This window comes from Balaenoptera acutorostrata, chromosome 1 (genome assembly GCF_949987535.1).
Source record: "Balaenoptera acutorostrata chromosome 1, mBalAcu1.1, whole genome shotgun sequence".
Taxonomy (NCBI): domain Eukaryota; kingdom Metazoa; phylum Chordata; class Mammalia; order Artiodactyla; family Balaenopteridae; genus Balaenoptera; species Balaenoptera acutorostrata.
The window spans coordinates 21,325,622-21,352,990 of NC_080064.1; the positions used below are offsets into that span (position 1 = coordinate 21,325,622).

A 27,369-nucleotide genomic window follows, 5' to 3' on the forward strand; every position below is an offset into this window, starting at 1 on the left:
GGGGGCAGGGGTTGGATCCCTGGCCGGGGAACTAGATTCCGCATGCCTCGGGGCCAAAAAAAAAAAAAAAAATTTCAGGACTTCAGCAGAAGAGCATTAACCCAAGCACAGAGCCCTTATAAGCTCGGAGACCCTTCAAATTTGTATGGAGTATGTGATGATGACGGAGGTGGGCAGTCATTTGGGCAAGTCCCTTCTCCTTTCTGGGCCTCAATTGACTCATTGAAGGGTTAGAAGAGATGACTAAGAACACTTTCCGCTTCACTGTTCTACAAGCTGGGAGGTCATTCCCATAGGAACAAAGTTCGTGCCTTTTTAGCTTCCAATCCCGCCGGAGTTGGGCCCAGGGCTTTCTGGAAGGCTCCATAAAAAGCGTCTGGTGACCATAGCAACTCACACCAAACTCCGGGGCCCTCGTCTCCGCCCACAACTTCACTGACGAGCTCTTTAATTGGCTTAGCAAGTCGACCAATGGCCGGCGAAGCGGGCTGTTTGCCGCGCGGTCAATGGCTGCAGGCCGGAAGAGAGGCGGGAAGAGAGAGCTAGCAGGGGGGCCTGGGCGGCGCGGCGTGTGCGTGTTTCCGGCTCCGCTGCGGAAAGCCGAGGACTAGAGCGGTTGGACCGGACGCGACCCTAAGGACCGGAGAGCGCGGGACGCGTGTGCGGAGCTCAGATTTCGGAGCGTAGCTAGCGGCCGGCACGATGGGCGGAGAGCAGGAGGAGGATCGGTTCGACGGCATGTTGCTGGCCATGGCGCAGCAGCACGAGGGCGGCGTGCAGGAGGTAACGGCCTGTGCGGCGTTGGCTCGGCCTGGCCCACCCGGGGGGCCCCAGCCACGCTCTCTCCGTCCTTCTCTGCCTTCAAGATCCGAGATACACCCCTGGGCCTCGTAAGCTCTGGGATCCCCCCCACATTCTTACTGCACTCCAGCTTCCGGCCTGGCCTCCTTGCCGCAAGTCTTGCACTCGTATCAGTCATGGGACCCTGGGGCCCCTCAGTAGTTCCTGTCTTAGCAGCTCCGGCGTCCCTGCGCCCGCCCCTGGAAAAGACCCAGAGTCTTGGGATCTCTCCCCGCCCCCCTCCCCCTTATTCTCCCACAAACTTCTGGCCCCGTTTCTTTTGTGCTGGCCGCTCCCGAAGAGCATCCTTTAGGATGAACTATTCTAGACATTGAGATTTGCATGTACCAAGACTTGGAACGAGCGGAAGAATGTGTGCGGTGTGTGTGGGGGGGGGGGGTGGTGATATTAACACGTGGTCTTTTTAGGGCTTGAAAGGGGGAATAGGAGACCTGTGTTCACAATTGTTCTACACCACCTACCAACTTGAGACCGTTCCACGTCTCCAGGCCTCAGTTTCTTTCTTTGAGACAGAGCTACGAATCCTTATTTCCTGTATTTGTAGGAGAGTAGTGTCTTGAAGTGAAGGACAGTGAGGAATTCTCAGTAATCAGGCTTGAACATTCAACAAGTATCTGTTGAGTGATTGATGTGTGCAAGAACATAATTCATGCGTAGTGACCAGACCCAATAACACGTAGTGTATGAAGGATAAAGACCAACTAGTCGAGATTCTGGAGTTGGTTTTTTGAACCATGGAAAGTTCAAAAGGTAGAAAAGCCTATCAAGATCAGTCTTTCTATAAAGAAACTGAAGGAACTTGCCCAAGATCATCCAAAAGGGTCCTGACCTAGAGGGAACCAGAATCCAGTGTGTGCTTTCCACAGACCATTTCTGATTCTGTGTCTCTCTGGGGACATGTTTTCATGGAGCTTTCCATTCCCATTCTCTCATTTAGGTGCCTGTGGTGACCAAGGACTCCTAAGCCCTTTGAGGTGGGAAGAGTGCTATTAATTTGGAGATGTGAAAGGCTCCCATCCCCCACCCCCCTAAATTGTTGACACAGTTGGATTTGGGAGTGAGTTCGTTTTTGAGTGAATTGAAAAAGTGTCTAGAAGCAGGAATTGAAACCATTGAGATAAATTCTAGCGTCAGATTTAGAACCACTCACTTGGGCAAATAAAAGGGCTTAGTTATATGTGCTAATCTTAGGTCACTACTAGGTCTTTTCATTCAGCAAAAATTTTATTGAGCATGTACTCTGAGTCAGATCTGGTGCTAGGCATTGGGGATGTAGACAAAGTCATGGTTCACAGTGCCTGCTTGTGATGAGTTCACTCTCCCGCAGAGGGTCTCTTGCTCTGGGCAAGACACTGCTAAGGACCTCACCTCCATTACCTCCTTTGGTCCTCACAGAGGATCCTCACCTATATCCCTAGAAATAGGTCCTGCTGCTGTTTCTGTTTTATGGAGTTAAGAAACTTTCCCAAGGCCACAGAGCTAATGTATATCAGTCTGATACCCAGACCGATGCTCTTAAACGACTTGGCTACACTGACACCCCAGCCAGAATTAGTTGGTCTTAATGTTCTTTGAAGTGGCTTTATTTGTTCCCCTCCTTCTAGGTCTGCCCTAGTAACTCAGCCAGTGCCACTCTGGACGGGCTTTTTATTTTGTGGAGAGGAAAGCTGGATCCCAGGTGTTTCAAGCCCTGGATGCAGAGGAGTGTCCGATATCCTCAGGCTGCTTCTAGCACCACAAAAAATGTGAAACACATATACACATGCACACAAGAAATGAGAAATCTGCCTTTCAGGTGATCTAGGTAAGGTTAGGCTAGGCTTCCTGGCAGAAGTGACTTAAGTCAGGGCCTGTTTTCTCAGTTGGGAGGCTCGGGGTAAAACAGTCCAGTCCCAGGTTCCCTCCTAGACTAAGGAAGTTAGCTTCTGTGTAGGTGAGGGGCTCCCAATATGGCATCTCTACAGCTTTGGTCTTTGTCTTCTTTCAGCTTGTGAACACTTTCTTCAGCTTCCTTCGACGCAAAACGGACTTTTTCGTTGGAGGAGAAGAGGGGATGGCAGAGAAGGTGAGTGTTGGGGACCACTGTCCCTTGGGCAGCTCTGTTTCTCCAGAAGAAGAGCTTACTTGGCCTTCCTTTGGCATAATAATAACCTATAGCAGAAGTAAAATGCCAAGGGCAAAGAGTCAGGGAAGGGAAGCAAGCTGTCATTTATTGAAGCCCCTCTCCTTGCCAAGTGCTTTATCTGCCCTATCCCCATGGTCCTCTAGTTTGAGAGGGGCAGATGTTACTATCCCCATTTACAAGTGAGGAAATTGGTCTGAGTTTTGGGAGAGCCAGGGTTGTCCAAATTTTTGAGCTGAGTTATGGGAGACCCAGGATTGGAGCCAGAGTCTGTTGTAAAAGTGCCTTCTGCCCCTGACACCATGCTTTTTGGTTCCTTTTCCATTGAGGTTTTTTCTAATTACCTAGCTGGGAGATGAGAGTAGGCAAATGTTAGAAATTGAGCTTAGAAGACAGATATAGGAAAACTCAAAGCCGGCTATCCCAGTCTTCCCAGATGCTGTGAGCAAAAGTTCAAGGATTTGAGAATTGCAGGGTTTAAAAAATTTTTTTTTTAAATTGAAATAGTTGATTTACAATCTTGTGTTAGTTTCAGGTGTACAGAAAAGTGAGTCAGAGATAGAGATATATATATACACATACACACAAACATACAGATATATATATATATATATATATATATATATATATACTTTTTCAGATTCTTTTCCATTATAGGTTATTATAAAATATGGAATATAGTTCCCTGTGCTATACAGTAGGTCCGTGTTTTTTATCTGTTTTATATACAGCAGTGTGTATCTGTTAATCCCAAACTCCTGGATTATCCCTCTTCCCCTTTCCCCTTTGGTAACCATAAGTTTATTTTCTGTGTCCGTGAGTCTATTTCCGTTTTGTAAATAAATTCATTTGTATCATTTTTTAAGATTCCACATATAAGTGGTATCATATGATATTTATCTTTCTCTGACTAACTTCACTTAGTGTGATAATCTCTAGGTCCATCCATGGTGTTGCAAATGGCACTATTTCATTCTTTTTTTATGGCTGAGTAATATTCCTGTGTGTGTGTGTGTGTGTGTGTGTGTGTGTACACCACATATTCTTTATCCATTCATCTGTTGATGGACATCTAGGTTGCTTCCATGTCTTGGCTATTGTAAACAGTTCTGCAATGAACATTGGGATGCATGTATCCTTGAAGACCATGTTTTTCTCCGGATATATGCCCAGGAGTGGGATTGTAGGATCATATGGTAGCTCTATTTTTAGTTTTTTAAGGAACCTCCAAACTGTTCTCCATAGTGGCTGCACCAATTTACATTCCCACCAACAGTGTAGGAGGGTTCCCTTTTCTCCCCACCCTCTCCAGCATTTATTATTTGTAGACTTTTTGATGATGGCCATCCTGACTGGTGTGAGGTGATTCCTGAGAATTGTGTTTTGTGGTAAGGGTTCTGATACCTTGAACATCTTCTAATTCCTTAGGGTGTGATTATGTTTTTGAAGATTGGTAAATCATGTCACCTCACTGAACCGTGATTTTTATAACCTTGATATTTGTTTTCACTTAAATTTAAGAGACATAATAACAAGAAGGAGATATTTTGCAAACTGCTTTCTGTGGCTTCAGGGTTCTAACAAGCTGAAATGCTTGATAATGTGTCTTGATGGTCTGAGGCTACTCTGTTACAGACACTTTGGCCTGGAGTAGGAGTCCTGGGTCCTTGGTCTAGCTGTGTGGCCTGGTTGATTTCCCACCAATTCTCTGGTCCTTTTAATCTTCACATCTGTAAAATGGAAGAAGGTGGACTCACTGACCTGTAGGACCCTTTGTGGCTCAAATACTCTTTCTGTATTAGTACTAGCACCTCCCATTTTTCTGTGGGCCAGATGACCTTGTAATATCTGCATTCATTCATTTGTAAACTAATGTTTATTGAACACTTAACACTTTGCCTGTGTTAGCTACTATGACAAACCCTTCGGGATTATAGAGGTGAATACAGACAATGGTCTTTGTTTTCGTGGATCTCACAGTGTAGCCCCCTTACAAACCGCCCCCCCCCCCAAAAAAAAGACAATGAAGAAGTGACGGGTGTTAGGGTGGAAGTTCTGGGAGCATAAAATGGGGACTAACCTAGGTTGGGGGCTCAAGGAAGACTTGATGAGGAAGAGGTGCCTGAGGTGTGAAGGATGAGTAAGATAGCAGGCAGAAGGGAGAGAGATGAATAATATTGAGAAGTGGTGTCTCAGAGGTGTCACGGGCATGATGGTGTCACTGCTGTGATTGGATGTCTGCTGGTCCCTCTTAGACCTTGCTATGCTCCTTGGCTCTTTGCTCCCTTAGAGTCAGCTCTTTCCCAGGAGGTTGGTCCGACTCTCAGGCAGGCAGAAACCTGTCTAGCCTTCCTGCCTGGTCTCCATTTGTAACACTAGTAACTTCTTTGTATTGGGGACCTACTGTGCACCGGGCCACCAGATGCATCGTTTCCAAGTGCGTTGGTTAAGAACGTGTTCTCTGGAGCTAGGCAGATGTGAGTGAATCCTGGTCTCCCCCTCTTCCTGCTTGGCAGCTGTGTGGTGGTGGGTGAATCACTTTCTGAGCCTCATTTTTCTTCCCTGGAAAAGGGGATAATCTTTCCCTCACAGGGCTGTTTTAAGGATAAAAAGAGGTCATACAGTGTGGCTGGCACATGAGGATACAAGTTCACAGACCCTTTTTTGGACCTCTTGGGGCCAGATGTGTTTTGGGATTTAGAATTCATTGGATTTTAGGAGGGAATACAGTGCATATACTGTACATTACGTACAGTACCCCAGTCCAGGGGTCAGGAGCAGCATCATGTAATGAAACATTAATATTTCTACAGAGAAATGTGTATCGATATTTATACCAAGTGGGAGATATGACTTCCACTGTAAATGACTGTAAATACCTTCATGCTACAAACTTAGAGAAATACAAAAATACTTTTCGTTTTTATAGCTTTGGGGCTAGGCATTATGGATTTGGATAAAGCCATAATCTAATCAGTATGTTATTGACATAGGAAGAGATGAGTGGACTAGTGAAGCAGAATAGAGAATCCAGAAAAAGTCTAGCACGTATGAGGATTTAAGATGTGTCCAATAAGGTAGGTAATTCAGTTCAATAGGCAAAGGACGATTTAATGATTCATGCTGCTATAACTGGCTACTGGTAAAAGAACAAAACGTGTACCATACTGTACCATCTGTTTTACTCATATCTAAAAATAAATTGCAGATCAAGAAGAGCTTAGTAAGGAAAGCTGGGAAACTATGTATAACCTTGTGTGGAGGAAACCTTGCAAGGATAGAAACCTAGAAGCTATAGAATAAAAGGTAGCTGTTTGCTTCTTCACAATACAACACATGTGTGGCAAAAGAGACGTAATGACGGGGCTTCCCTGGTGGTGCAGTGGTTGAGAGTCTGCCTGCTATTGCAGGGGACACGGGTTCGAGCCCTGGTCTGGTAAGATCCCACGTGCCGCAGAGCGGCTGGGCCCGTGAGCCACAATTGCTGAGCCTGCGTGTCTGGAGCCTGTGCTCCGCAACGGGAGAGGCCGCGGTGGTGAGAGGCCCGCGCACCGCGATGAAGAGTGGCCCCCGCTTGCCACAACTAGAGAAAGCCCTCGCACGGAAACGAAGACCCAACACAGCCATAAATAAATTAATTAATTAATTAAAAAAAAAAAAGAAAAGAAAAGTGTCTGGCATATAATATTCGCTATTAAAAAAAAAGAGACGTAATGACATATGAAGTCAGTTGAAAAACAATAGATCTGGAAAACATGCATTGCAGAGGACAGATAAAATTTAATAGCCAATTTAATATGCAGGTGCTCTTGTAAATTGACAAGAAAAGGATAAACAGAAAAATGGGCAATTCCATGAAGAACATGTGAAAAGATGCTTAAATTCAGTAGTAGTCAAGGAAATGCAGGAGAGAGAAACAGTGAGATGCCCTTTTTTTTTCTCTGGTCAAACTGACAAATTTTTTTTAAGAATTACTTACAGGGATGTGGAAAAAAGGGTACTCTTCAGACATTGCTGGTAAAAGTGAATTATCATAGCTGTTTAAAAACTTTTTATTAGGGCTTCCCTGGTGGCGCAGTGGTTGAGAATCTGCCTGCCAATGCAGGGGACACGGGTTCGAGCCCTGGTCTGGGAAGATCCCACATGCCGCGGAGCAACTAGGCCCGTGAGCCACAACTGCTGAGCCTGCGCGTCTGGAGCTTGTGCTCCGCAACAAGAGAGGCTGCAACAGTGAGAGGCCCGCGCACCGCGATGAAGAGTGGCCCCTGCTTGCCGCAACTGGAGAAAGCCCTTGCACAGAAACGAAGACCCAACACAGCCAAAAATAAATAAATAAATAAATAAAAATAAAGGAATTCCTTAAAAAAAAAAAACTTTTTATTATAAAAGATGCTCGACTAATCATTAGAGAAAGTCAAATCAAAATCACAATGAGATGTCGTCACCTCACACCCATTAGGATGGCTTCTATCAAAAACCCCAGAAAACACCAAGTGTTGGCAAGGATGTGGAGAAATTGGAACTCTGGTGCACTGTTGGTGGGAATGTAAAATGGTGCAGCTGCTGTGGAAAACTGTATGGTGGTTCCTCAAAAAATTAAAAATAGAACTATCATTAAAAATAGAACTATCATATGATCCAGCAATCCCACTTCTAGGTGAATACCCCCCAAAAGTGAGAGCAGGGTCTTGAAGAGAGATTTGTACACCCATAGCAACACTGATCATGATAGCCAAGAAGTGGAAGCAACCCAAGCGTTCATTGATGGATGAATAAACAAAATGTCATATATACACATAATATAACATTATTCAGCCTTTTAAAGGAAGACAGATAAGAGCACATATTGAATGATTCCATTTATATGAAGTTCTAGAACAGGAGTGTGTCTTCTCCCTCAGATGTGTCCCCCCACCCTATGGTCAGGTTCAGGACCTCATGCCTTTGGGTTTAGCTTAAATTTCCCTCTGGGGTCTCCCGGCCAGGCGGTGGGAACCACCCTTTGCTCCCCTGTCGCCCAGCCTAGGTCAGGGAGCGCTGTGTTCAGGTATGCCCACTGAGCAGTCGGGGGCTGTCTTTTAGAACTGGCCCAGCCCTCCTCACTGCTTCCCCACTCTGCTGGTCTGTGGTTCCCAAAGATGTGTCCAGTGACAGAAGCTTGGCTCTGACAGCCTGCCAGTTGGTATTCCTGCCTAGGCTACACACTCCCAGGGGTCTGTACCTGGGGCTGGGCCTGGGTAAAGCTGGTGGGAGGAGACTGGGAGGAGGGGGTCAGAGGCTGCTGTGATTGGCCTTGACTGTGCCTGGTGGTTCAGCTCTGCCCTCATCTAACCTCCAGGAGCTAGGAAAGAACAGGACGAATGGGACGTAACATGATTCACTGGAGCGGGAAGAGGGGATGGCCCCGCTCCCGCCTCCCCTTGGCCACTCATTGGCAAATGGCTTGAGTTCAAGGTCCTGATTAGGGACTTGGGACCAAGGCCCTGTGGTGGAACAGCCTCTGCTGGCGTAATTGTGCCATGACTGATCCCTTCTGTTGACAGCAGAATGGCCTTCAGGTGGCTCATTTCTTTCTTATACACACCTCACTTTGTTAACCCATTTGGTTTGGGGGTTCTTTTGGTACCCTTTAAACTTGAAGAGTGTGGAGCTACTGCAGTGTGGCGTGAGGTTGGAGGTGTGAGGGTAAGAGGAGGAACTGGCCTCAAATGAATGAGAGGCCACAGGGCATTTGGCAGAACCCTAGATCTGGGAGCCCATGGCTGACTCCAGTGACCCTGAGCCCCACGTGATTCCCCTCAGCTCTTGCAGATCCCTTTCTCCCTCCATCTATGGCTCAGAGATTCTTGAAAGATGGTTTGTTGACCGCTGATCATGTGGTGGGTGCCCTGTGAGGCCTCCTCCAGGTGTGTGGGTTGACACAGAGTTGGGTTTCCTAAGTTGGGTAAATTCCTGAGCCTGCCAAAGGTGAAGAGGTGAAATTCAAGAGACACTTGAGCTGGTCCTGGAGGATGAGTAGGAGTTTGCCAGGCAACCTGGGAGTAGGGGCAAGGACACTCTAGGCAAAGAATAGCTATGTAAGACTGCTTTTAGAAATAATAAGATAGAAGCACAGAGAGATGACCTCAGGGTCACACAGGTAGGAGTAGACCAGGAACTCAAATGTAGGTGTGACTCTCACGTATGCACGAGAATTGGCCAGGAGGGCTTGTTAAAAATACAGATGGCTGGGCCATATCCCCAGAATTTCTGATGCAGTAGGTCTAGAGCGGGGCCTGGGATTTAGCATTTCTAACAAATTCTGGGTGACGCTGTTGCCGTGGGTCAGGGGAGCCCACTCTGAGAGCTGCTGGTGTAAAACATGAGGTAGAACCATTTCTCCCATTGTATTTTCATAGCAGAGAAGGTGCTTCTCCCCACCCTCCACCAGCTCACACTGAGTTAGCCTCAGCCAGGTGACACATGTCATGAGAGCTGATGAAACGGGGGCTTAGAAAGTGTCAAAGTTGTTCACTTGTTCAAGGCCACAGAACCAGACAGGTGGCAACAGTATTGGGGTTGCTCTTGGGCAGCAGGAGGACCAGCTAGCAGGATGTGTGTTGGAAGCATCCTGGGAAGGTTTCATGGGAGAGGCAGGATTTGAAATGGATAGCTTGCAGGCTGAGGAGAGGAGGAGACTACCTTTTCCCTCAAGAAAGGTCTCTCTGGCCTGAGAGCTGGGGAAAAGCTTCTCAGAGGGGCTGAGGCTGGAGTTCTGCTTCTAACAGCTTCACTCCATAATGAAGGACTTTTCAGAGCACTTATCATTTGGTCTGCACAACATCCCTGTGAGGTAGGGACTCATCCTTGCTGATAAGGAATCTGAAGCTCTTAACAGGTTAAGTAATTTGCCAAAAATACAATAGCTAGTGCCTGACAAAGCCTGGATTAGAATTCAGGTTGTCCAACTTCAGTGTTGGGTCTTAGTCCCTGGACTGCCTTGTTTTTTTTTTTTTTTTTTTAAAGTGGTCGCTGTTTATTGAAGCAGATTCTTTGCAGGTATTCTTATTACAACTCAATGATATAGGTGTGTATTAAATGCCATTTTGTAGATGTGGAAACTGAGGTTCTGAGTGCAATGCCTTGCCCAGGCGCTCAGCAAATAGAGATAGGACTAGCCTCACGTCTTGGGACATGTCCCGTCCCCTGATGCCTCATTGCCTTCTCTTTCTTCCTCAGCTTATCACACAGACCTTCAACCACCACAACCAGCTGGCACAGAAGGCCAGGCGGGAGAAGAGAGCTCGGCAGGAGACTGAGCGGCGGGAGAAAGCGGAGCGGGCAGCCAGGCTGGCCAAGGAGGCCAAGTCAGAGACCTCTGGGCCCCAGATCAAAGAACTGACTGATGAGGAGGCCGAGAGGCTGCAGCTGGAAATTGACCAAGTAGGAGTGGGCTTCTCTCCCCTGCCCCCCTGATCCCCATTGGCACTAGAAGTGGGTACCCTCTTGCCAAATGTTTTGCCCTTTGCCACAGAAAAAGGATGCAGAGAATCATGAAGCCCAGCTCAAGAATGGCAGTCTCGGCTCACCAGGGAAGCAGGTGAGATGGACTGGGGCTGCTCAGGACTAGCAGGGGGCTTGGAACTTCCGGGGACTCTTCAGCCTTTCCCTTTCTCTGGAAAGCCTTCCCCTTCCCCACCCCGCCCCTCCTTAGCTTTGGGAATCCTCCCCATACTTCAAGATTCCACATTGGACCAAAGTGGGTTAAAAAAACAAACAAAACCCACTGGCTTTAAGCCTTGGTAGGAAAGCCCAAGAGCCAGGGAGGGCAGTGCCTGTACAGGCACCATTTGGGTGGGCTGGGGTCTGTGGGCCCAGCCTGGCCCTTCATGGTGGATTGCTCTGACACACCTGGGGCATGTTCCCCTCAGGGCTCCTCACATTGACCTGAGTCCAGCTTCCCAAATAATCCTTGGGGCACTCATTTGGCTTTGCAGAGGTTCTGGTCTGAGACTAGGGTCTCAACCTTACAGACACAGAAAAAGGAAGTTGATCATTTGTCAGCCTGGTTTTATTTTAGAACAGCTCTACTGATGGCCACCTCATGACCTGTTCTGTGCTGGGCTTTCTTCCTAAGTCCTTTGGCTTGAACTGCCAGCTGGGTGGGTCCCATGGGTCCATCTCTGACTGTCACCGTCCCCCAGCTGTCACATGGTCTAGCAGTCTGAGCTCCTCTCAGGCAGAGATCAGAACAGGTTTTACCTCTGGCTCCTAGTGGGCCGTGGACTGGGCAGGGACCAGGTCTGTACTGTTCTGTGGCTGTATGCCCTGGGCCTGGCCCAGTGGGGTTCAGTCTGGGTCTGTCAGGTAAGTAGCCGAGCACCCCAACTGTGAGCAGGAGGCTGAGGAGGAGGAGGAGGAGGACGAGAAGGACAAAGGGAAGCTGAAGCCCAATTTCGGCAATGGGGCGGACCTGCCCAATTACCGCTGGACCCAGACCCTGTCGGAGCTGGACGTGAGTGCAGGGGCTGGGGCGGAGGTGAGGGAGCCAGCCTGGGGCCTCTCCTGACTGCTCCTGCCCCATGCAGCTGGCAGTGCCCTTCCACGTGAACTTCCGGCTGAAGGGGAAGGACGTGGTGGTGGACATCCAGCGGAGGCGCCTCCGGGTGGGGCTCAAGGGGCAGCCGGCGATCGTGGACGGGGACCTTTACAACGAGGTGAAGGTGGAGGAGAGCTCGTGGCTCATCGAGGATGGCAAGGTGGTGACGGTGCATCTGGAGAAGGTGCGAGAAGCCCCGCCTCCTGGCCTGTGTTGTGACTTAGGGAGAGGGGGGCTGCTCATGAACTCGGAGACCGTGCTGGGGGCCTGATGGACATACCTTTTTTAATCCCCACAACAAGACTTTTAAAGTAGGTCTGTCTAGTTTTAGAGTCAGGAAAAGGGTAGCTCAGAGATTTGCCCAGGCTTTTGCCTCTAGGAGGAGGTGGAGTTGGGATCGGAACTGTCCTTAGTACGAAAGCCTTTTCCTTTCCATTAGGTTTGTACATGCATTCAATTCAACAAATACTTGAACACCTACTACGTGCCAGAGACTGTTCTAAGCGCTGGAGAGAGAACAGTGAACGACACGTAGAAAACTGTGCCCTGAGGAAGCCTATGTTCCCTCCCTTACACCCTCAGAGAGCTGGGATTACAGACACCAGTAAATGAATGTGGTCTCTGTAAAGTGCTAGGGGTCCAAGGAAAGCGTCCCATGGCACATACCACCTGACCCAGCCTACCTGACTGGCCTTGGCTGCCTCTGTGCCCTTGCACTTGCATTTCCTCCCACCTGGAATGTCCTTCCCTGCTTTTTAATGTGGTTTACTGTATGTCCTTAAAGGCCTAGCCCATCCATGTATTGCTCTGACCTCTCCCTCCACGCTGGATGAATATCTCCCTCTGTACTTTTTTTTTTGTATACATTTATTTTATTTATTTATTTTTTGGCTGCGCTGGGTCTTTGTTGCTGCACATGGGCTTTCTCTAGTTGCGGCCAGTGGGGGTTACTCTTCGTTGCAGTGCACGGGCTTCTCATTGTGGTGGCTTCTTTTGTTGCGGAGCATGGGCTCTAGGCGCCCGGGCTTCAGTAGTTGCGGTGCATGGGCTTAGTTGCTCCGCGGCATGTGGGATCTTCCCAGACCAGGGATCGAACCCGTGTCCTCTGCATTGGCAGGTGGATTCTTAACCACTGTGCCACCAGGGAAGTCCTCCCTCTGTACTTTATTCTTTCCGTTATCATGCTGATTTGTGACTGTCTCCGTGTCTGTCTCCCCCAGCCACTGTGGAGGGCAGAGGTCTTGTTCATTTGCACCCTAGGTCCCAGTACAGGCCTTCGCAGGTCCCCAGTGCAGGCCTTCGCAGGTCCCCAGTGCAGGATGTGGATGGGAGAGAGTTTGGTTCTGGAAGGGTTGGGTGGTGGTTCCCAGGGCACAGAGCAAGCCACCACCCATCCCCCGGTGGTCCTCCTCTTCCTCTCAGATCAACAAGATGGAGTGGTGGAGCCGTTTGGTGTCCAGTGACCCCGAGATCAATACCAAGAAGATCAACCCTGAGAACTCCAAGGTGAGCCCTGGCTGGTTGGAGGAGCTTCGGTTGGGAGGTGAGGGGCCTAGGTGTCCCCAGAGCTTCACTCATCCCTGTCACTGCCTGCCCCCCAGCTGTCAGACCTGGACAGTGAGACCCGTAGCATGGTGGAGAAGATGATGTACGACCAGAGACAGAAGTCCATGGGGCTGCCCACCTCAGATGAACAGAAGAAACAGGAGATTCTGAAGAAGTGAGCAACTGAGAGATGGGGGTTTGGGGAAGGTGTCTGGGGCTTGGACCTGGGTGACAGCAACAAGTGTGTACTGAGCAGAACACAGGAGCTGCCCTGCCCCTTCCAGGATGAGCCAGCCAAGTTTGTGGCTTTATAGCCTTGGCTTGCCTCCCCTAATCACTTGCTGAGGTCATCTTGAGGGCAAGGCCACCTCAGGGTAGGAAGGGGTAACAGGCGGTCATTGTCACCGACAGAAAAACAGTGCCAGTGTTGGCACCTCAGCTTCCAGCCTCAGGTCCTCAAATGGGCCTTAAAGAGAGCCCCTGGGGCCACACTCCTGCCTGGCCTGGCTCCAAGTTGCTCAGAGTTCTAAAGAGATTAGACTTCATGTGGGGAGCTAAGAGAAAGGGACTAATTTGGGGGAGAGGGATGGCCTGTTTCACCTTCTTCCTACTTTCCCTCCCCAGGTTCATGGATCAGCATCCAGAGATGGATTTTTCCAAGGCCAAATTCAACTAGCCCCTGTGTTGGCCCCCCTGAACCCTTGGGGCTGAGCTCCCAGCTACCCACCTTCCTTTCCCACCCTTCCCTGGGACTTGTGGGCCTCAGGGCTGGGGCAGGCATGGGGCTGGCCCACACACAGGTCTAAGGGCATCATGGGAGAAGGGCTGGGGCCTTGGGGGTGTCTTGTCCTCCCATTTGGCCTGCTGTTACACATTAAAACTATTTACCCAATTCCAGCTGTGTCCTCCCTTCCCTCTGGCCTTTCCCTGGGGGACAGGCCTCTTATGGCTGCTGCTGGGATCTGGGGGCTTGTCTTCTAGCCCAGGTTCTGCCATGTGATCTAGGGCAAGTCCTTGCCCCTCCCTGGGGCTCAGTTTCTCATTACTTAAATGGAGGATTCAAACAAGGCTTTTAGTCTGTGTATGATTCTGACCAAAAGTGGCTAAAGGGACCAGAACATATGTCAGATTCTCAAAGGGGCCCATGACTCAGCAAAGTTTAAGACCAGCCCGGCTTGATTCCATTTTCATCTCTAAGACAATTTCCCACAGCACTGGGTCTGTCCTCTAGCCCTGGAGCAAGTGTTTCTAAAACTACACTCTTATCCCCAGGGGCAGAGAGCAGCAAAGGCTGGGGAACCACCCAGGCCTCAGATTGGCTCTGTGTGTGGTGGGGATCTGGCCGGGAAGGCAGGGTGAAGCCCAGTGGAGCCTATTGTGTGTCTCTGACCTGGACCTCTGCAGGTTTTAGGGCTTCACAGAGTGAGCCACTGAGGGAGTGCCAGGGCTGGAGAGGTGTTCCCTTCTGCCTAAATCCAGCCACCAGAGCTGACCCTTTGGTGGGAGAGTACAGGTCACAGTGCAGGGTGCCACAGAGGTCATGGTTACAGCAAGAATGTCTAGGTTGGCTTGGCCAGGGTGCTATGCTCTGTGGGCCGTGGGTGACCCCTGAATTTCTGGAACACAGCATGTCTGTCCTTTTGGCATTTCAGAATAGCTTGTTAAAGACTTAAAGAAGGTATGCAGTGTTTGGCTTTGTCTGTTTACCAAATTTATAAACCCTCTTTTCTGGGAATGCCAGTAGCAGTTCCCAAGGCTAAGCTTGGAAAATGGTGCTTTCGGGCCAAGGCTAAGATGGAAGGACTGTGGCATCACTCTCCTACTCTGTCCAGCAATATCCTTGGGCTTCAGTGCCCTGTGGTCATTTTTTCTTTTCTTTATTTATTTATTGGCTGCATTGGGTCTTCGTTGCTGCGCGTGGGCTTTCTCTAGTTGCGGCGAGCGGGCTTCTCATTGCGGTGGCTTCCCTTATTGCGGAGCACAGGCTCTAGGCGTGCAGGCTTAGTTGCTCTGCGGCATGTGGGATCTTCCCCGACCAGGGCTCGAACCCGTGTCCCCTGCATTGGCAGGTGGACTCTTAACCACTGCGCCACCAGGGAAGTCCCACGGTCATTTTCTTTACCTTCTTTTTTTTTTGGCCATGCCATGTGGCATGGCATATGAGATCTCAGTTCCCCGACTAGGGATCAAACTCATGCCCCCTGCAGTAGAAGTGCAGAATCCTAACCACTGGACCACCAGGGAATTCCCGGCCTGTGGTCATTTTCAATCGCAGAGGCCTTGACCTGGAAGAGACAGCAGAGCCTAAGGAAAGGGGCCAGTTTTATCACTGGTACTGGGCCCTGTGGTCATGGCCACAAGGGACCATCCTGTGTGTCCAATAGGAAACTGAACAGACAAGTACAGTTTGTCCAGTCACTTTCCAAAGGGTGCCCATGAGAGCAACAGAAGGTCTGGGGGGTGCTGCAGGTGAAGTGGGGCAGTGAGGGATCCTGGACACCTAGCTTATCATCAGTTAAGACTGGGCTGCTGGGCCTGCTCCGGTCTCACTGAGAGAACAAACACACCCCTGTGTGTGAGGAGTAGCCAAGCAAGATCCTTCTGAACCCAGCTGGGCTCTGAGGTCCAAATGGGGAGCCTGCTTCTACCCCAAGCAGGTCAGCTTGCCAGCTTGGGGGCACAACTGCCAAGAGGCCAGCTTCCGGATACAGAGCCACAGTTAGTAGCTGCATGACCCACTAAATTCCTTGACACCTCTGAGCGCCAGCACCTGTGAAAGAAGAATGACCCCCCCCACCCAATCCTGGGTTGCTGGGAGTGCTGAGCAGACACCAGTGACCCTGAGTGCTGTCTGCACCAGGGGGAGGTGGAGGGAGCAGCAGGTCTGAGGTGGGGTGGGCTGACACGTGCTCAGGGATTTGGGGAAACTGCAGGGATGGCCAGAAGCAGGCCAGCCTACAGGCAGTGAATTGGGGCAACAGAGGGAGTCCAGGCAGGCCTGCCTAGAAGGACCTCTCAACAATGACAGAAACCACGTGGTAAACCCTTCTCAGGCACAGGCACTGTGACTGGCTCTGTCTCCTAGAACTCACCGTGAGCCCAAGAGATGGCATCACTGCTCTCAGTTCAGCCTTCTGCCCTCAACCCCATGACACTAAGCCAGGCTGGATACCCAATGCTGTCTCCTGCTCCACGCAGCAGTCAGGCAAATGGGACAGAAAAGACAGTATCACAGCCAAGATGAGCAGACAGATGTCTATTAAGTTTTGTACTATAGTCACGTTAGCATGTAGAACATCAGCCGAGAACCTAACTGCTCAACAGAACGTAACATGGATTGGGCTCTGCCCACAGAATTCCGGAGGCCCTGTCTTCCCCCAAACCCAATCCATTTAAGACAAGCTTCTTTTAGCTGTTACCTTCCCTCCCCGCTGTCCTGGGGAGGGGGAGGTTTGCATGATCGGTTATGGGGTGTATGTTACAGGGGGAGCATGTTATGGGGGCAGAGTCAGGATTCAGTTCCAGAAGTTAACCCCTCAGTCTTTGCTTTCCATGACCTAGGCTTCCTGAAGACTGTGGGCAGGAAGGAACAGGCCCAGGCAGGGGTCAGGCCAGCGGAGGACCCGGGGGATGTGGGCACCACGGCTCAGTGAAATGCATGTGGTCCAGGAACCAGTCAGCCAAGGCAGGAGGAGCCAGAGTGGGCACTGCTTCTGGGCTCATGGCCTCCCTCCCACAAAGAGGGTTCTGGTCCCGCTCTTCATGCAGTAGACGTGCTTCTCTCAGAAGGGGTTGCGGCCCCTGGACCCAGTGCGGGTTAGCAGTAGACCTGGAGCAGGGGTGCCCCTGAAGAGTCTGTGTCGGTGCCCTGGAAGGATGAGTCGTGGCTGGCTTGGTATCCTGAAGGGAAAGGGAGCAGGAAACAGAGGCTCAGAGATGGGGAGGGGCTCATGCAAGTCCCTCAGGCAGGGAGAAACCTGCTGAGAAGGAGCAGAGGGGGACTTGAGCCTGGGTCAGTCTGATCCTGGCTGGGTGATCCACTCAGTTTCTTGACCTCTCTGAACCCCAGTCTCGCTCTCTAAAGGGTAATAACCCTGCTCCCAGGGGCTTGTAAAAGCCAACAGGATAGCAGTAGAAACCACACATGGTGCCTTCTCAGCACCAATGGATGGCCCTCCTCACCTGCCCTCCATTTTCCTCTCCAGTGACCTGGGTTTAGATGCAGGTTCTGGGCACCTGCCCCCCCGCCCCCCGCCGCTGGTTCAGGGGCATCCCCCTGAATCTCTCCCAGCTGAACCTTTAAGCCAGTTTGCAGAACTGGGATGGGGTATAAGGCTGCTCAGGCTTCTCGTCCCTTTCTGATCCCATCCTCACCCACCCCAGGAGGAAGCTGGGAGAGGGGCAGGTGGGGGGCTGCTAGGGCAGTCCCCTCTCCTCTCCACACTCTCATGTCGGGACCAAACCTGGGGCTCCATAAGGCCTCAGCTTCCTGGCGATGGCATCTGCGGTTGTCTCCTGGGAGATCTGCACTGTGAGTTCTAGGGAGGGAACATGAAGGGGCAGTGGTCATTATCACATCCTTTCAACCCTATTCCCCACTTCTGCCCCCAGCCCATTGAGAGAGGGGCCATTCACCCCTGGGCTGGGCTAGGGAAACGATGTTTAAAACAAAGATGCAGAGAGGGAGAGAGAGAGAGAGAGAGAGAGAGGAGAGAGGGAGGGAGGGGGGGAGGGAGGGAGGGAGGGAGGGAGAGAGAGAGAGAGAGAGAGAGTGTGTGTGTGTGTGTGTGCGCGTGCGTGTGTGTGTGTGTGTGTGTGTGTCGGTCTGTCTGTGCAGGGATGAATGGGTGGGTAGGGGTTTTGGTTAGGCCAGGCCAGCTAAGAGGTCCAAATTCGCATGGGTTCCTGGGTCCTGTTAACTAGGCTAGCTGGTTGGGCCTGAAAGCTACTCTGGCAGGTGGCAGCAGGGGACAGAAAGAACCTGTTAGGGGATGTAGAAGAGTGGAGAAAAAGGAGGAGGAAGAGCTGGGACCGGCTGAGGGTGGACCCACAGTGGCCAAAGACCCCAGTGCAACCCTCCCTGTCCAGAGCCTCCTCTACTCTGCCCCTCAGCCCTGTGGGGCCCCACCTACCATCCTGGCTGAGCCCTGAGCCCACCATGGTCTCATGGCCACTGTCAGGGGCAGGGGCAGCAGAGGCAGCCACCCTGGTTGAGCGCCCCTCTGTGGTCTGCGGGCGGGCACGGCTCTTGCGGGTACTGATGCGAATGATGCCGCGTACCAGGCGGCCCTCAGCGTCCTGCTCATCCAGGTGGTAGTCCTGGGTGATGCTGCTGATAAGGTCCGATATCTTACTGGTCTTCTCCAGGAACACAGTGTCTGAGGTGCACTTGGCCAGCTCGTCGATCTGGTGTACACTGAACAGCTCTGTCAGCTTCTTGAAGATGAGCACATCGATCTCTCGGCTGGACATGGAGCCGCTGCCTATCTCGGGCAGGTCCAGGTCCGACTCGTGGAAGGAGTAGTACTCCTCAGAGCCTCGGGGACTGCTGGCAAGGGTGCTGGGCAGGCTGTGCCGCATGGGTGGGGGGTCGGCCAGTGGCTCCTTGCAGCAGGAGTCCGCGTCCGGGGCTGGGGAGGTGGTGCTGCGGTAGGGATACACAGGAATGCCTTTGAGCTTGACGTCAGGGTAGCTGAAGCTGCTACCCATGGCCGACTTGAGCCGCTGGCCATCCCGCCGGCTGGGAGGGGCACGGTCAGGGCTGGGGGGCACTCCGTTGTGCTCCTTGACCCAGTTGGCTTCAGCAGCCCCTTCAGGGGAGTCCCCAGCGGACAAGCAGGGGCTGCAGCCCCGCACACAGGCTCCACAGCGCTGGAGGCAATCCCGGCAGCGGCGGAAGCAGAAGGCAGCCCGGCACCAGTCCCACACCCAGGGTCGCCAGAGCAGGCAGCAGGCTGGGGGCTCAGCAGCCTGCTCAGCAGAGCCAGAGATGAAGGTAAGGCTCTCGGGTCCATGGTGGCCGGGGTCCTTGGGGTCTGGCCTACGGGTGCGGCGGCTCGGTGGGGCCCGGGATGGCTCGTCATATGTCTCCAGGCATAGCTCCGTTGGCCGCTCCCAGGGTCCCAAGCGTGGGGGCCCAGATGATGGGCGGGGGTGTCCAGGGCGGGGCATGGCTCACCGCATGGTTTGCCGTAGCCAGGCACCTGTGGGGGAGAGGCCAGGAAGGAGTCAGGATCAGAGGTCAGCGGCGAGCTCCTGCGCTATGACCTGAGGAGCTTCAGACTTCTGGTTTCTGAGAGGTCTGTGATGTGGATGGGCCCAAGTATGCCCACGAAACCTGTCTAGTATCCCCTTGCTCCCCAGAGAGGAAGTTCTCTCTGTGGTCTAACTATGTATCAGAATCTCCTGGGACTTCACACCCATTGGGATGGTTACTATTAAAAACAGAAATGGCCCCCGCTCATCGCAACTAGAGAAAGCCCTTGCACAGAAATGAAGACCCAACACAGCCAAAAATAAATATAAATAAATAGATAAATTTAAAAATTAAAAAAAAAAAAAAACAGAAATGACAAGCATTGGAGAAGATATGGAGAAGTTGGAACCCTTGTGCATTGCTGGTGGGAATATAGAGTGGTATGGCTGCTGTGGAAAACAGTGTGGAGTTTCCTCGAAAAGTTAAACATAAAATTAGCATCTGATCCAGCAATATCACTTCTGCATATATACTCAAAATGATTGAAAACAAGCACTCAAACAGATACTGGTACACCAATGTTCACAGCAGCATTATTCACAATAGGCAGAGATGGAAACAACCCAAATGTTCATTGATGGATGAAAGAATAAACAAAATGTGGTCTATACACACAATGGAATATTATTCAGCCCTAAAAAGAAATGAAATTCTGATACACGCTATAACATTGATAAGCCTTGAGACATTACGCTACATGAAATAAGCCTGACACAAAAGGACAAATATTGTATGGTCCCACTTATATGAAATATCTAGAACAGTTAAATTCACAGAGACAGAAAGTAGAATGGTAGTTGCTGGAGATGGGGGAGAATGGAAAGTTAGTATATAACGGGTAGAGTTTCAGTTTGGGAAGATGAAAAAGTTCTAGAGATGGATGGTAGTGATGGTTATACAACAGTGTGAATGTGTTTAATGTCACAGGACTATAACGTTAAAATTACTTTAAAAAATTAAAATGGTAAATTTTATGCATATTTTACCATATAAAAAGAAAAATCTCCTGAGATCTCACTTTCTGGGCAATGGTCTCCCTGAGCTTCTTCCCACTGTTGGTAAGCCCAGCAGCATAGAGCCTCTGAGGCTGCTCAACAAATGCCTTTCCATTGACTTGCTACAGAACCTGATCATTAGCACCTTCGCTTTCTTCCCCTCCTCTTTCAGATCAGACATGGGAATCAACAGGTCCCCAGTCAATGTTTCAGTATGGCTCAGATTTGCTCTCCTATCAACATTTAACATCAAGCACTGTTTTGCTTCCTTTGACTAGACGAGAAAGCCAAGCCTCAAAATACATCTTCTTTCCCTTTTCGACTTGGTTGCTAGCAAGCTCAGAGCTAAGATTTCACTGAACCTGGCCCTGTGTTAGGTACAGAAGAACCAAAAATGAATGAACTATAGGCGCTGTTCCTGTGATTCACACATGGTTTTGCAGGGAAAACAGATGCTTAAAAGCTCATGAGCTGGAACACGTAGGATATATGGGGCATCATGGGAGTAAACAACTCTGCCTGCGGGAACATTACGTAGTGATGTACTTGGGAGGGTCCTTGATCACATGTAGGGGTGTGCTGGGGAGTAACTATCCTTAGCCTGGATTTTCTGAGACATTAATGTCTTAACTTTTTATTTATCCCTGATTTAATGGCACTAGTGTCCTAGAACTGGTGATGTGAAAGGAACCTGGAACTGGGCATCAGGATATCTGTATCCTAGTCCCAGTTCTGGCTCTAATAGGCAATGTGCTTTGGGCAAATCAATGCTACCTCCCTAAACTGGCCCACCACCATCTCTCACCCACATACTGTCAAGGCCCCCATCCTGGCCACCTCTATTCCCTTCTACTTATGGCAGCCAGTGACAATTTAAAACAACAACAACAACAACAAAACACAAATCTGGAGAAACTTGGCAGACACTACTTTAATCAAATGATCAAAGTTAACATTATTAATAATGGGACAAACTGACATGATGTGTCTCCTGATACTATGCACTAAAAAGGACACAGCATCGCTTATGGAGTAGTCCTGCCAAAAATGTATAACCTGAATGTAATCATGAAGAAACATCAGACAAGCCCAAGTTAAGGGACATGACACTAAATGGACTGTGTGATCCTGAATTGAATCCTGGATCACAAGGAGAAATTGGATAATTGGTAAAATTTAAAAATAGACTGTATATTATTTAATAGTATTAACGTCAATGTTAAATAAGACAACGTTCTTATTCTTAGGCAACATATACTGAAGCATTTAGGGGTAAAGAAGAATGATGTCTGCAACCTAACCTCAAAGGGTTCCCCCCAAAACAGAAGGTATATGTGTGTAGACAGAGAAAAGGAGGGAATGTTAGCCATGGTGAATACGGATGAGGAGGATACAGGAATTCTTTAACTATTCCTGCAACTCTTCAACCCATTCCCCCAGCCCCACTCAGCGGTCCTTCTCCAAGGACACTCTAGAACCTCAACTCAGATGGGAGCCCCTTTCCCCACAGCATTCTGCTGGGATCTTGGTCAGCTGAGTTGACTTTGAACCCAGTGTTTGAAGATAAGCCTATATGACCCCGAGGGGCAGGGACTGTGTCTGATTCCTTTCTGCATCAGTGTCTGGAACAAGCTTGGTACAGTAAGTACTTCAGGAGACTAATACATTCTGTGTGACCTCTGGGTAGAACCAGGACCATTAGGTAGAAAGAGAAAGGACTTAGGCTCCAGGCTGACCAGAGTGGGGGGAGCAGCAGTCTGGTGAGAGTAAGGTGAAGTCCCCCTCCAAAGGTGTGCAAACTGAAATTGTAACAGGTGACTTGAAAGTCCCTCACAATCCAGAGAGGCAAGCGGTTAAAAACCTTTGCCTGGGTTTGAGCAATGTTGGGGTGGGTATGGATTTATTCATTCACTCATTTATGAATATTTACTGAGAGCCTGCTGTATGCCAGACACTTCTAAATTCCGTGGATAAAGTGGTAAAACAGACAAAATTCCCTAACCTCAGGAGTTTGCCTTCTAGTAAAAGAGTTAATTATTGGGCTTCCCCCATGGCGCAGTGGTTAAGAATCCGCCTGCCAATGCAGGGGACACAGGTTCGAGCCCTGGTCTGGGAAGATCCCACATGCCGTGGAGCAACTAAGCCCGTGAGCCACAACTACTGAGCCCGTGTGCCACAGCTACTGAAGCCCGCATGCCTAGAGCCCATGCTCCACCGACAAGAGAATCCACTGAAATGAGAAGCCCACGCACCGCAATGAAGAGTAGCCCCCGCTCGCTGCAGCTAGAGAAAGCCCACACGCAGCAACAAAGACCCAATGCAGTCAAAAATAAAAAAAAATTTTAAAAAAAAGTTAATTATTGAAAGCTTACATTATTCTCAGTGCTTTAAATGTATTCAACTAATTAATTCTCACAACCCTATTTGTAGGTATTATTGTTGTTGTTGTTATACAGAGGCACAGAGAGGTTAACTAAGTTGTCCAAAGCCACACAGCTGTTTGAATGCAAGTGGCCTGGCCCAGACTCTTATCCACTACCCCATCCCATCTATTATTTGGGAGGAAGGGGGCAAAGTGGTCAGCTGCCAGCTCCATGGGTGAGCCTGTGCCCAAGGAGGGCCTGCATAGGGAGAGCCCTGAGTCTTTCAGGCTCAGCCCTTGGATCAGGAGGGTGGGCACATCTACACTGTTTGAACCACACTGAGCTCTGGGGTACCTGGGGTTTGTAAGAACAACAAGAGGTTATTGTTCATGGTCTTGGTTACTGTCTCCTCCTCTACCTCCAAGGTTTTCGCAGTCGCTACCATTCATTAAATTCATCCAACAAATATTTTCTGAGCACCTACCATGTGCTCAGCACTGTACTAAATGCTGAGGAAGCAGCAGCAAATGGGCCAGAAATAGGCTCCAGCTCAAGAGGACTTTTGCTTTATTTAACACTCACAATTGCCTGGCAAGTATTATATCTCCACTTTACAGGTCAGGAATCTGAAGCTCAGAGAGGTGAAGTGACTTGCCCAGAGACACCTAGCTGGAAAGGAATGGAGCTGGATTTGTACTGTGGTCCGCCAGACTCTGGAGCCCCTGTACTTTGCTCTGTGCCACACATCTCGGGGGGCGGGGGCGGGGGGGGATGGAGGAAAGGGGGACAAGACCTGGGGTAAGGACAGTGCTTGGCTTCAGTTTTCCCCTCCTTTCTAGGCCCTAAACCCTCCTAAAGTCAATCTCAGCCCATTTTGTCCTGGCTGTATCTCTCCCTCACTGCTGCTGCCCCCACCTCCAAAATCCTCGGAACACCAGTCTCTTGGTTTATCAGGGGCTCCTGTTGTGGCCTGGGGTAAGACTCCTGGCCTCAGTTTTCTCGTCTTTAGCAAGGGGAGTGAGGAGTATCTTCAGGGGCCACCTTGAGGTTTAAATGAGATCTTACTGCGCAGGGGCCTTAGAGCTGTGCCTGGCACCTGGGAGGAGCTGGGTCAGTGGGCGCCCCAAGGCACTGCAGGGATCCTCCTCAGGGTCAGAAGCTCCCAGGCCCCAGGCACACCCTCCCCAAACTTCTAATTGATGCTCTCCCACTCCCCCTTAGTCCCTGAGAACACACATACTCCGAGGTCTGTCTCCGTCCCATCCCCTTCTTCCGAAGGTGCTCAGGTCAGGACCGGCCGCACCAGCCTGTGTCCCACCCACTCGAGTCCTGCACACCCAGCCGAGAGGGGCACCCCAGCCCTGCTCACGAAACAGCCGTCGGCTCTCGTGCCCGGCATCCGTGCACCCTTGATCTCCTGCCCCAAAGGCTCAGCCCGGGACTCCCGCATCCGCGGGCACCTAGTCCCGGGGGCAACGGAGAAGCAGACCCCGGCACTGCTGCTCGGACTAGCATAGCCCCTACACCAGCAATGCCCTCGGGGCAAGCACCAGCTTCGCCAGCTGCAGGGGCCCTCTTCCCGCGGGCAGACCCAGCCTCTCGACACTGTTGCTCAGGGTGTGCACGGCCCCCTCTCCCCTCCCGCCCCCGCCTCCCCAGCAAGCACGGCTCCCACCCCAAGCCAGCGCAGCCCTAAGGGCGAACACGGCCCCCTCACCCCAGTTTGCCCGCCCAGACCAGGCGCCCGCTCAGGCCGCTCCCTGGCCGGGCCCGGCCCGCGCACCCCGGAAGTGGGAGGGTGGCACCGGAGGAACCGGCCCCGGGACCCTCGCTCGCCCGGGCGTAGCCTCGGGGGTCTCTCCACACCGGTGCCGCCTTGGTTCGCGCCCCCTCGGGCCCGCGCGGGGCTTACCTGTCCCGCCAGGTGAGCCGCCTCCAGCTCGGCCCCTCCCCCCGCCCCCCTCGCCGCTCACCTGGGGCGCAGGTGAGCGTCTCGCGGGAGCGCTGCACGGGTAGCCGCTGGGGACACACTTCCTGCCTCCGCGAAGCGCCTCCGCCGCGCACCTGGGCCGAGGCCCCGCCCTGGGAGCTGGGCGGGCACTGCGGCCGGGCTCTGTCACTCGGTCCGCGGACTGCGAGAGCAGCGCTCGGCCTAGTCCGGGTAAGTGAGGTGTGGCGGGCACGGTGGACAGACGCCGGGACTCAGTTTGCTTTTCTATTAAATGGACAGATGGGCCCAGCAATCTCTGAGCTGCTGCGGAGGACTTGCCGGGTCTTAAAGGCTAAGCTCAAAGGGCATGTCTCCTGAAACTCCTTCCCTGACGCCTACGCCTGTCTGGTTTTCTCTGTACTCCTTATCATAATACTCAGCACACTGTTTTCTTGTCTTCCGTCTCCTCCTTTAGCCTCTGACTAGGGTATGCTCTTGTTCCCAAATGCCCCGGGTGCCCAGAGCAGGACCTGGCACATCCTGGGCGCTCAGCAGATATTCTCTACTGATTGAATCGTTGGGACCTGATTTCTGCGTTTGTCCTGAGGCAGAACTCGGGGCCTGGTTCCTCTGCTCTGATCAGTTCACCTTCTCTTTTCCAGGAAATCTGCAGAGGAAGACAGAGGCCTCTGCTCTGGGGCGGGTGGAGGAGGAGACTGGGCTGTGCAGTCCTGAAACATCCCAGATCAGCAGAGGTGGCCACAATGGGCCATGATCACCGCATCCCATGGGGTCTCTGGAAGAGGCAACATCATTGGGTGGCAAGAGTCAGGGGTCGGATTATTCTGGGTTCCTGCTCCCCTTAATACCAACTTAATAACAACAATAGCACCAATAAACAAGTGACTTTTAGGGAACATCTCCAGGATCCATGCTAACCCCCTTACTTGCATAGTATTATTTAGTCCTTACACCTGAGGATTACACCTCAGGCGTTATCATTCCCATTTTACAGGTGAGGAAACTGAGACTTAGGACGGGGAGATTATTTGCTCAGGCAGTTGGCCCAAATGGTGTGACTTTGGGCAAGACACTTCCTTCTCTAAGCCTCATCTGTGGAGATAATAGTACCTCTCTCAAACTGGGAGAATTAAAAAAGATAATGGATACAAAATGAGATAAAGGATATGGGAAGAGATCACTGGAGTAAGGACTGGTAAGTGGGAGGAATTCAGTACTGCCTAGACCCCTTCCCTCCACGTGTACCAAAGATACACAACCTCCTAAGCCTAGATGGAGATACTGCCAATTAGGACAGTATCTTTGTCTGCCCTGTTTGAGTTGCCTAGTCCTCTCCTTGCCCAGCCAGGGTGGGACACTCCTTGGAAGCTAATTCCCATGGCAACTGGGGGGTTTCCTTCCCTATCTCACCTCTCAGGACACCATTGTCTCATTCCACAGGTGCCCTGCCATGTGCACGGAGTAGATGCTCAATTTCCACCAGAGACCCTCCTTGGCAGTCCCTCCCACCACATCTTGTTCACATTCTCACCTGGGGCAAGTGGCCGTTGTACCTTCATTTGGAGCTCAGAAAGTGAGTCACATAGTGTACAATTGAATATCTGTGTGCCCTAAGACCCAGTAAGTGCATTCCTGTGTTACAGACACAAGAATTTCACACATATGCCAAGAGAAATGTACAAGAATGGTAGTAGAAACATTGTTCACAGTAGCCCCAAACTGAAAACATCCAAATGCCATTGACAGGAGGTAAAGAAACGTGGAATAATTATATAGCAGTAGAAAATGAATGAAAAATAGCAGTATGGCTGGATCATGGTGATATAATACTGAGTGAAAAAAATGCAAGTCCCAGAAGAGTGCATGTGGAATGGTATCCTTTTCATAAAGTTCAAATACAACTAGAAGTACTATATTTAGGCATAATATTGGGTTGAACCATATGAAGTTGCTGTTTTTGACCTGTTTTGACCTAAAAAAAGGGGGAGAGGGCAAATTCAGAAGGTTAAACCTAATATATGTGTGAAAAAAAAACTTAAAAAAAAAAAGGCAAGAGAATGAGGAACACAGAATTCAGAATAGTGATTGCCTGGGGGTGGGGTAGTGGAGGGGGTCAGGAATGGTGGGGAACCATAAGTAGATTTAATTTTTAGTGATGTTCTGATTCTTGTGTTGGATTCAAGGACTTTCATTTTATCATGAATGAATGAGTGCATGAAAAAAATAACTTATGCTGTAACTAAATAATTAAGGGCACGGTTACTTGCCAGGTTTTCAAGGTAGCAAAAATCCAAGCATCTGGAATCTTATTCAGTTTTCCCCCATTCATTTATTCATTCTTTTCTTTTAAAGATTAAAGTATAATTTACATACAGTAAAATTTACCTTTTTTAGGGTACAGTTCTGTGAGTTTTGAAAAATACATACAGTTGCATAACCACCACCACAAGTCAAAATATAGATCAATTTCATCACCCCCCCCAAATTTCCCTAAACCCTTCTGCAATCAGTTCCTCCCCACTATCTCAGCCCTTGGCAACCACTGATCTTTCTTCTGTCTTCATAGTTCTACTTTTTCCAGACCACGTTTAGTAAAAGTACATTGCAAAATTCTGATTCTGTAGTACCTAAAATGCTGTAGATTAATAAGTAGGAACATGATGATTGAAGCAGCTCAGAACTACTTTCTTTGTCTAGA

The 27,369-nt window shown here is 50.3% G+C and overlaps 2 protein-coding genes across 3 annotated transcripts; one reads left to right on the forward strand and one right to left on the reverse strand.

Annotated features, from left to right (window-relative positions):
- Nucleotides 1–574: 574 nt before the first annotated feature.
- NUDC (nuclear distribution C, dynein complex regulator) lies at nucleotides 575–14,000 on the forward strand. The gene is made up of 9 exons (XM_007170475.3): nucleotides 575–783; nucleotides 2,849–2,926; nucleotides 10,202–10,405; nucleotides 10,497–10,562; nucleotides 11,361–11,477; nucleotides 11,551–11,745; nucleotides 12,984–13,067; nucleotides 13,163–13,281; nucleotides 13,731–14,000. The coding sequence occupies exons 1-9, from the start codon at nucleotides 703–705 to the stop codon at nucleotides 13,780–13,782; spliced, it is 996 nt and encodes a 331-aa protein (XP_007170537.1). The 5' UTR covers nucleotides 575–702; the 3' UTR covers nucleotides 13,783–14,000.
- Nucleotides 14,001–16,692: 2,692 nt separating this feature from the next.
- KDF1 (keratinocyte differentiation factor 1) lies at nucleotides 16,693–24,676 on the reverse strand. Of its 2 annotated transcripts, none has more exons than XM_007170476.3 (4): nucleotides 24,633–24,676; nucleotides 18,239–19,309; nucleotides 17,570–17,644; nucleotides 16,693–17,006 (listed from the first exon to the last, which is right to left on the reverse strand). In XM_007170476.3, the coding sequence occupies exons 2-4, from the start codon at nucleotides 19,275–19,277 to the stop codon at nucleotides 16,924–16,926; spliced, it is 1,197 nt and encodes a 398-aa protein (XP_007170538.2). In that variant the 5' UTR covers nucleotides 19,278–19,309; nucleotides 24,633–24,676; the 3' UTR covers nucleotides 16,693–16,923. The 2 variants fall into 2 exon arrangements, with proteins under 2 accessions (XP_007170538.2, XP_057414264.1); XM_057558281.1 differs by lacking the exon at nucleotides 24,633–24,676 and adding an exon at nucleotides 23,303–23,345.
- Between the last annotated feature and the right edge of the window lie 2,693 nt (nucleotides 24,677–27,369).

Excerpts from the sequence above, each read along its gene's own strand:
- NUDC (XM_007170475.3), top strand. The coding sequence starts at position 703 with ATGGGCGGAGAGCAGGAGGAGGATCGGTTCGACGGCATGTTGCTGGCC. Across the intron at positions 11,478-11,550 it reads AGACCCTGTCGGAGCTGGAC|CTGGCAGTGCCCTTCCACGT; the intron begins GTGAGTGCAGGG and ends TGCCCCATGCAG. Across the intron at positions 13,282-13,730 it reads AAACAGGAGATTCTGAAGAA|GTTCATGGATCAGCATCCAG; the intron begins GTGAGCAACTGA and ends TTCCCTCCCCAG.
- KDF1 (XM_007170476.3), bottom strand. The coding sequence starts at position 19,277 with ATGCCCCGCCCTGGACACCCCCGCCCATCATCTGGGCCCCCACGCTTG. Across the intron at positions 17,645-18,238 it reads CTCAGGGCTCAGCCAGGATG|AACTCACAGTGCAGATCTCC; the intron begins GTAGGTGGGGCC and ends TTCCCTCCCTAG. Across the intron at positions 17,007-17,569 it reads GAGGCCTTATGGAGCCCCAG|GATACCAAGCCAGCCACGAC; the intron begins GTTTGGTCCCGA and ends CTTTCCCTTCAG.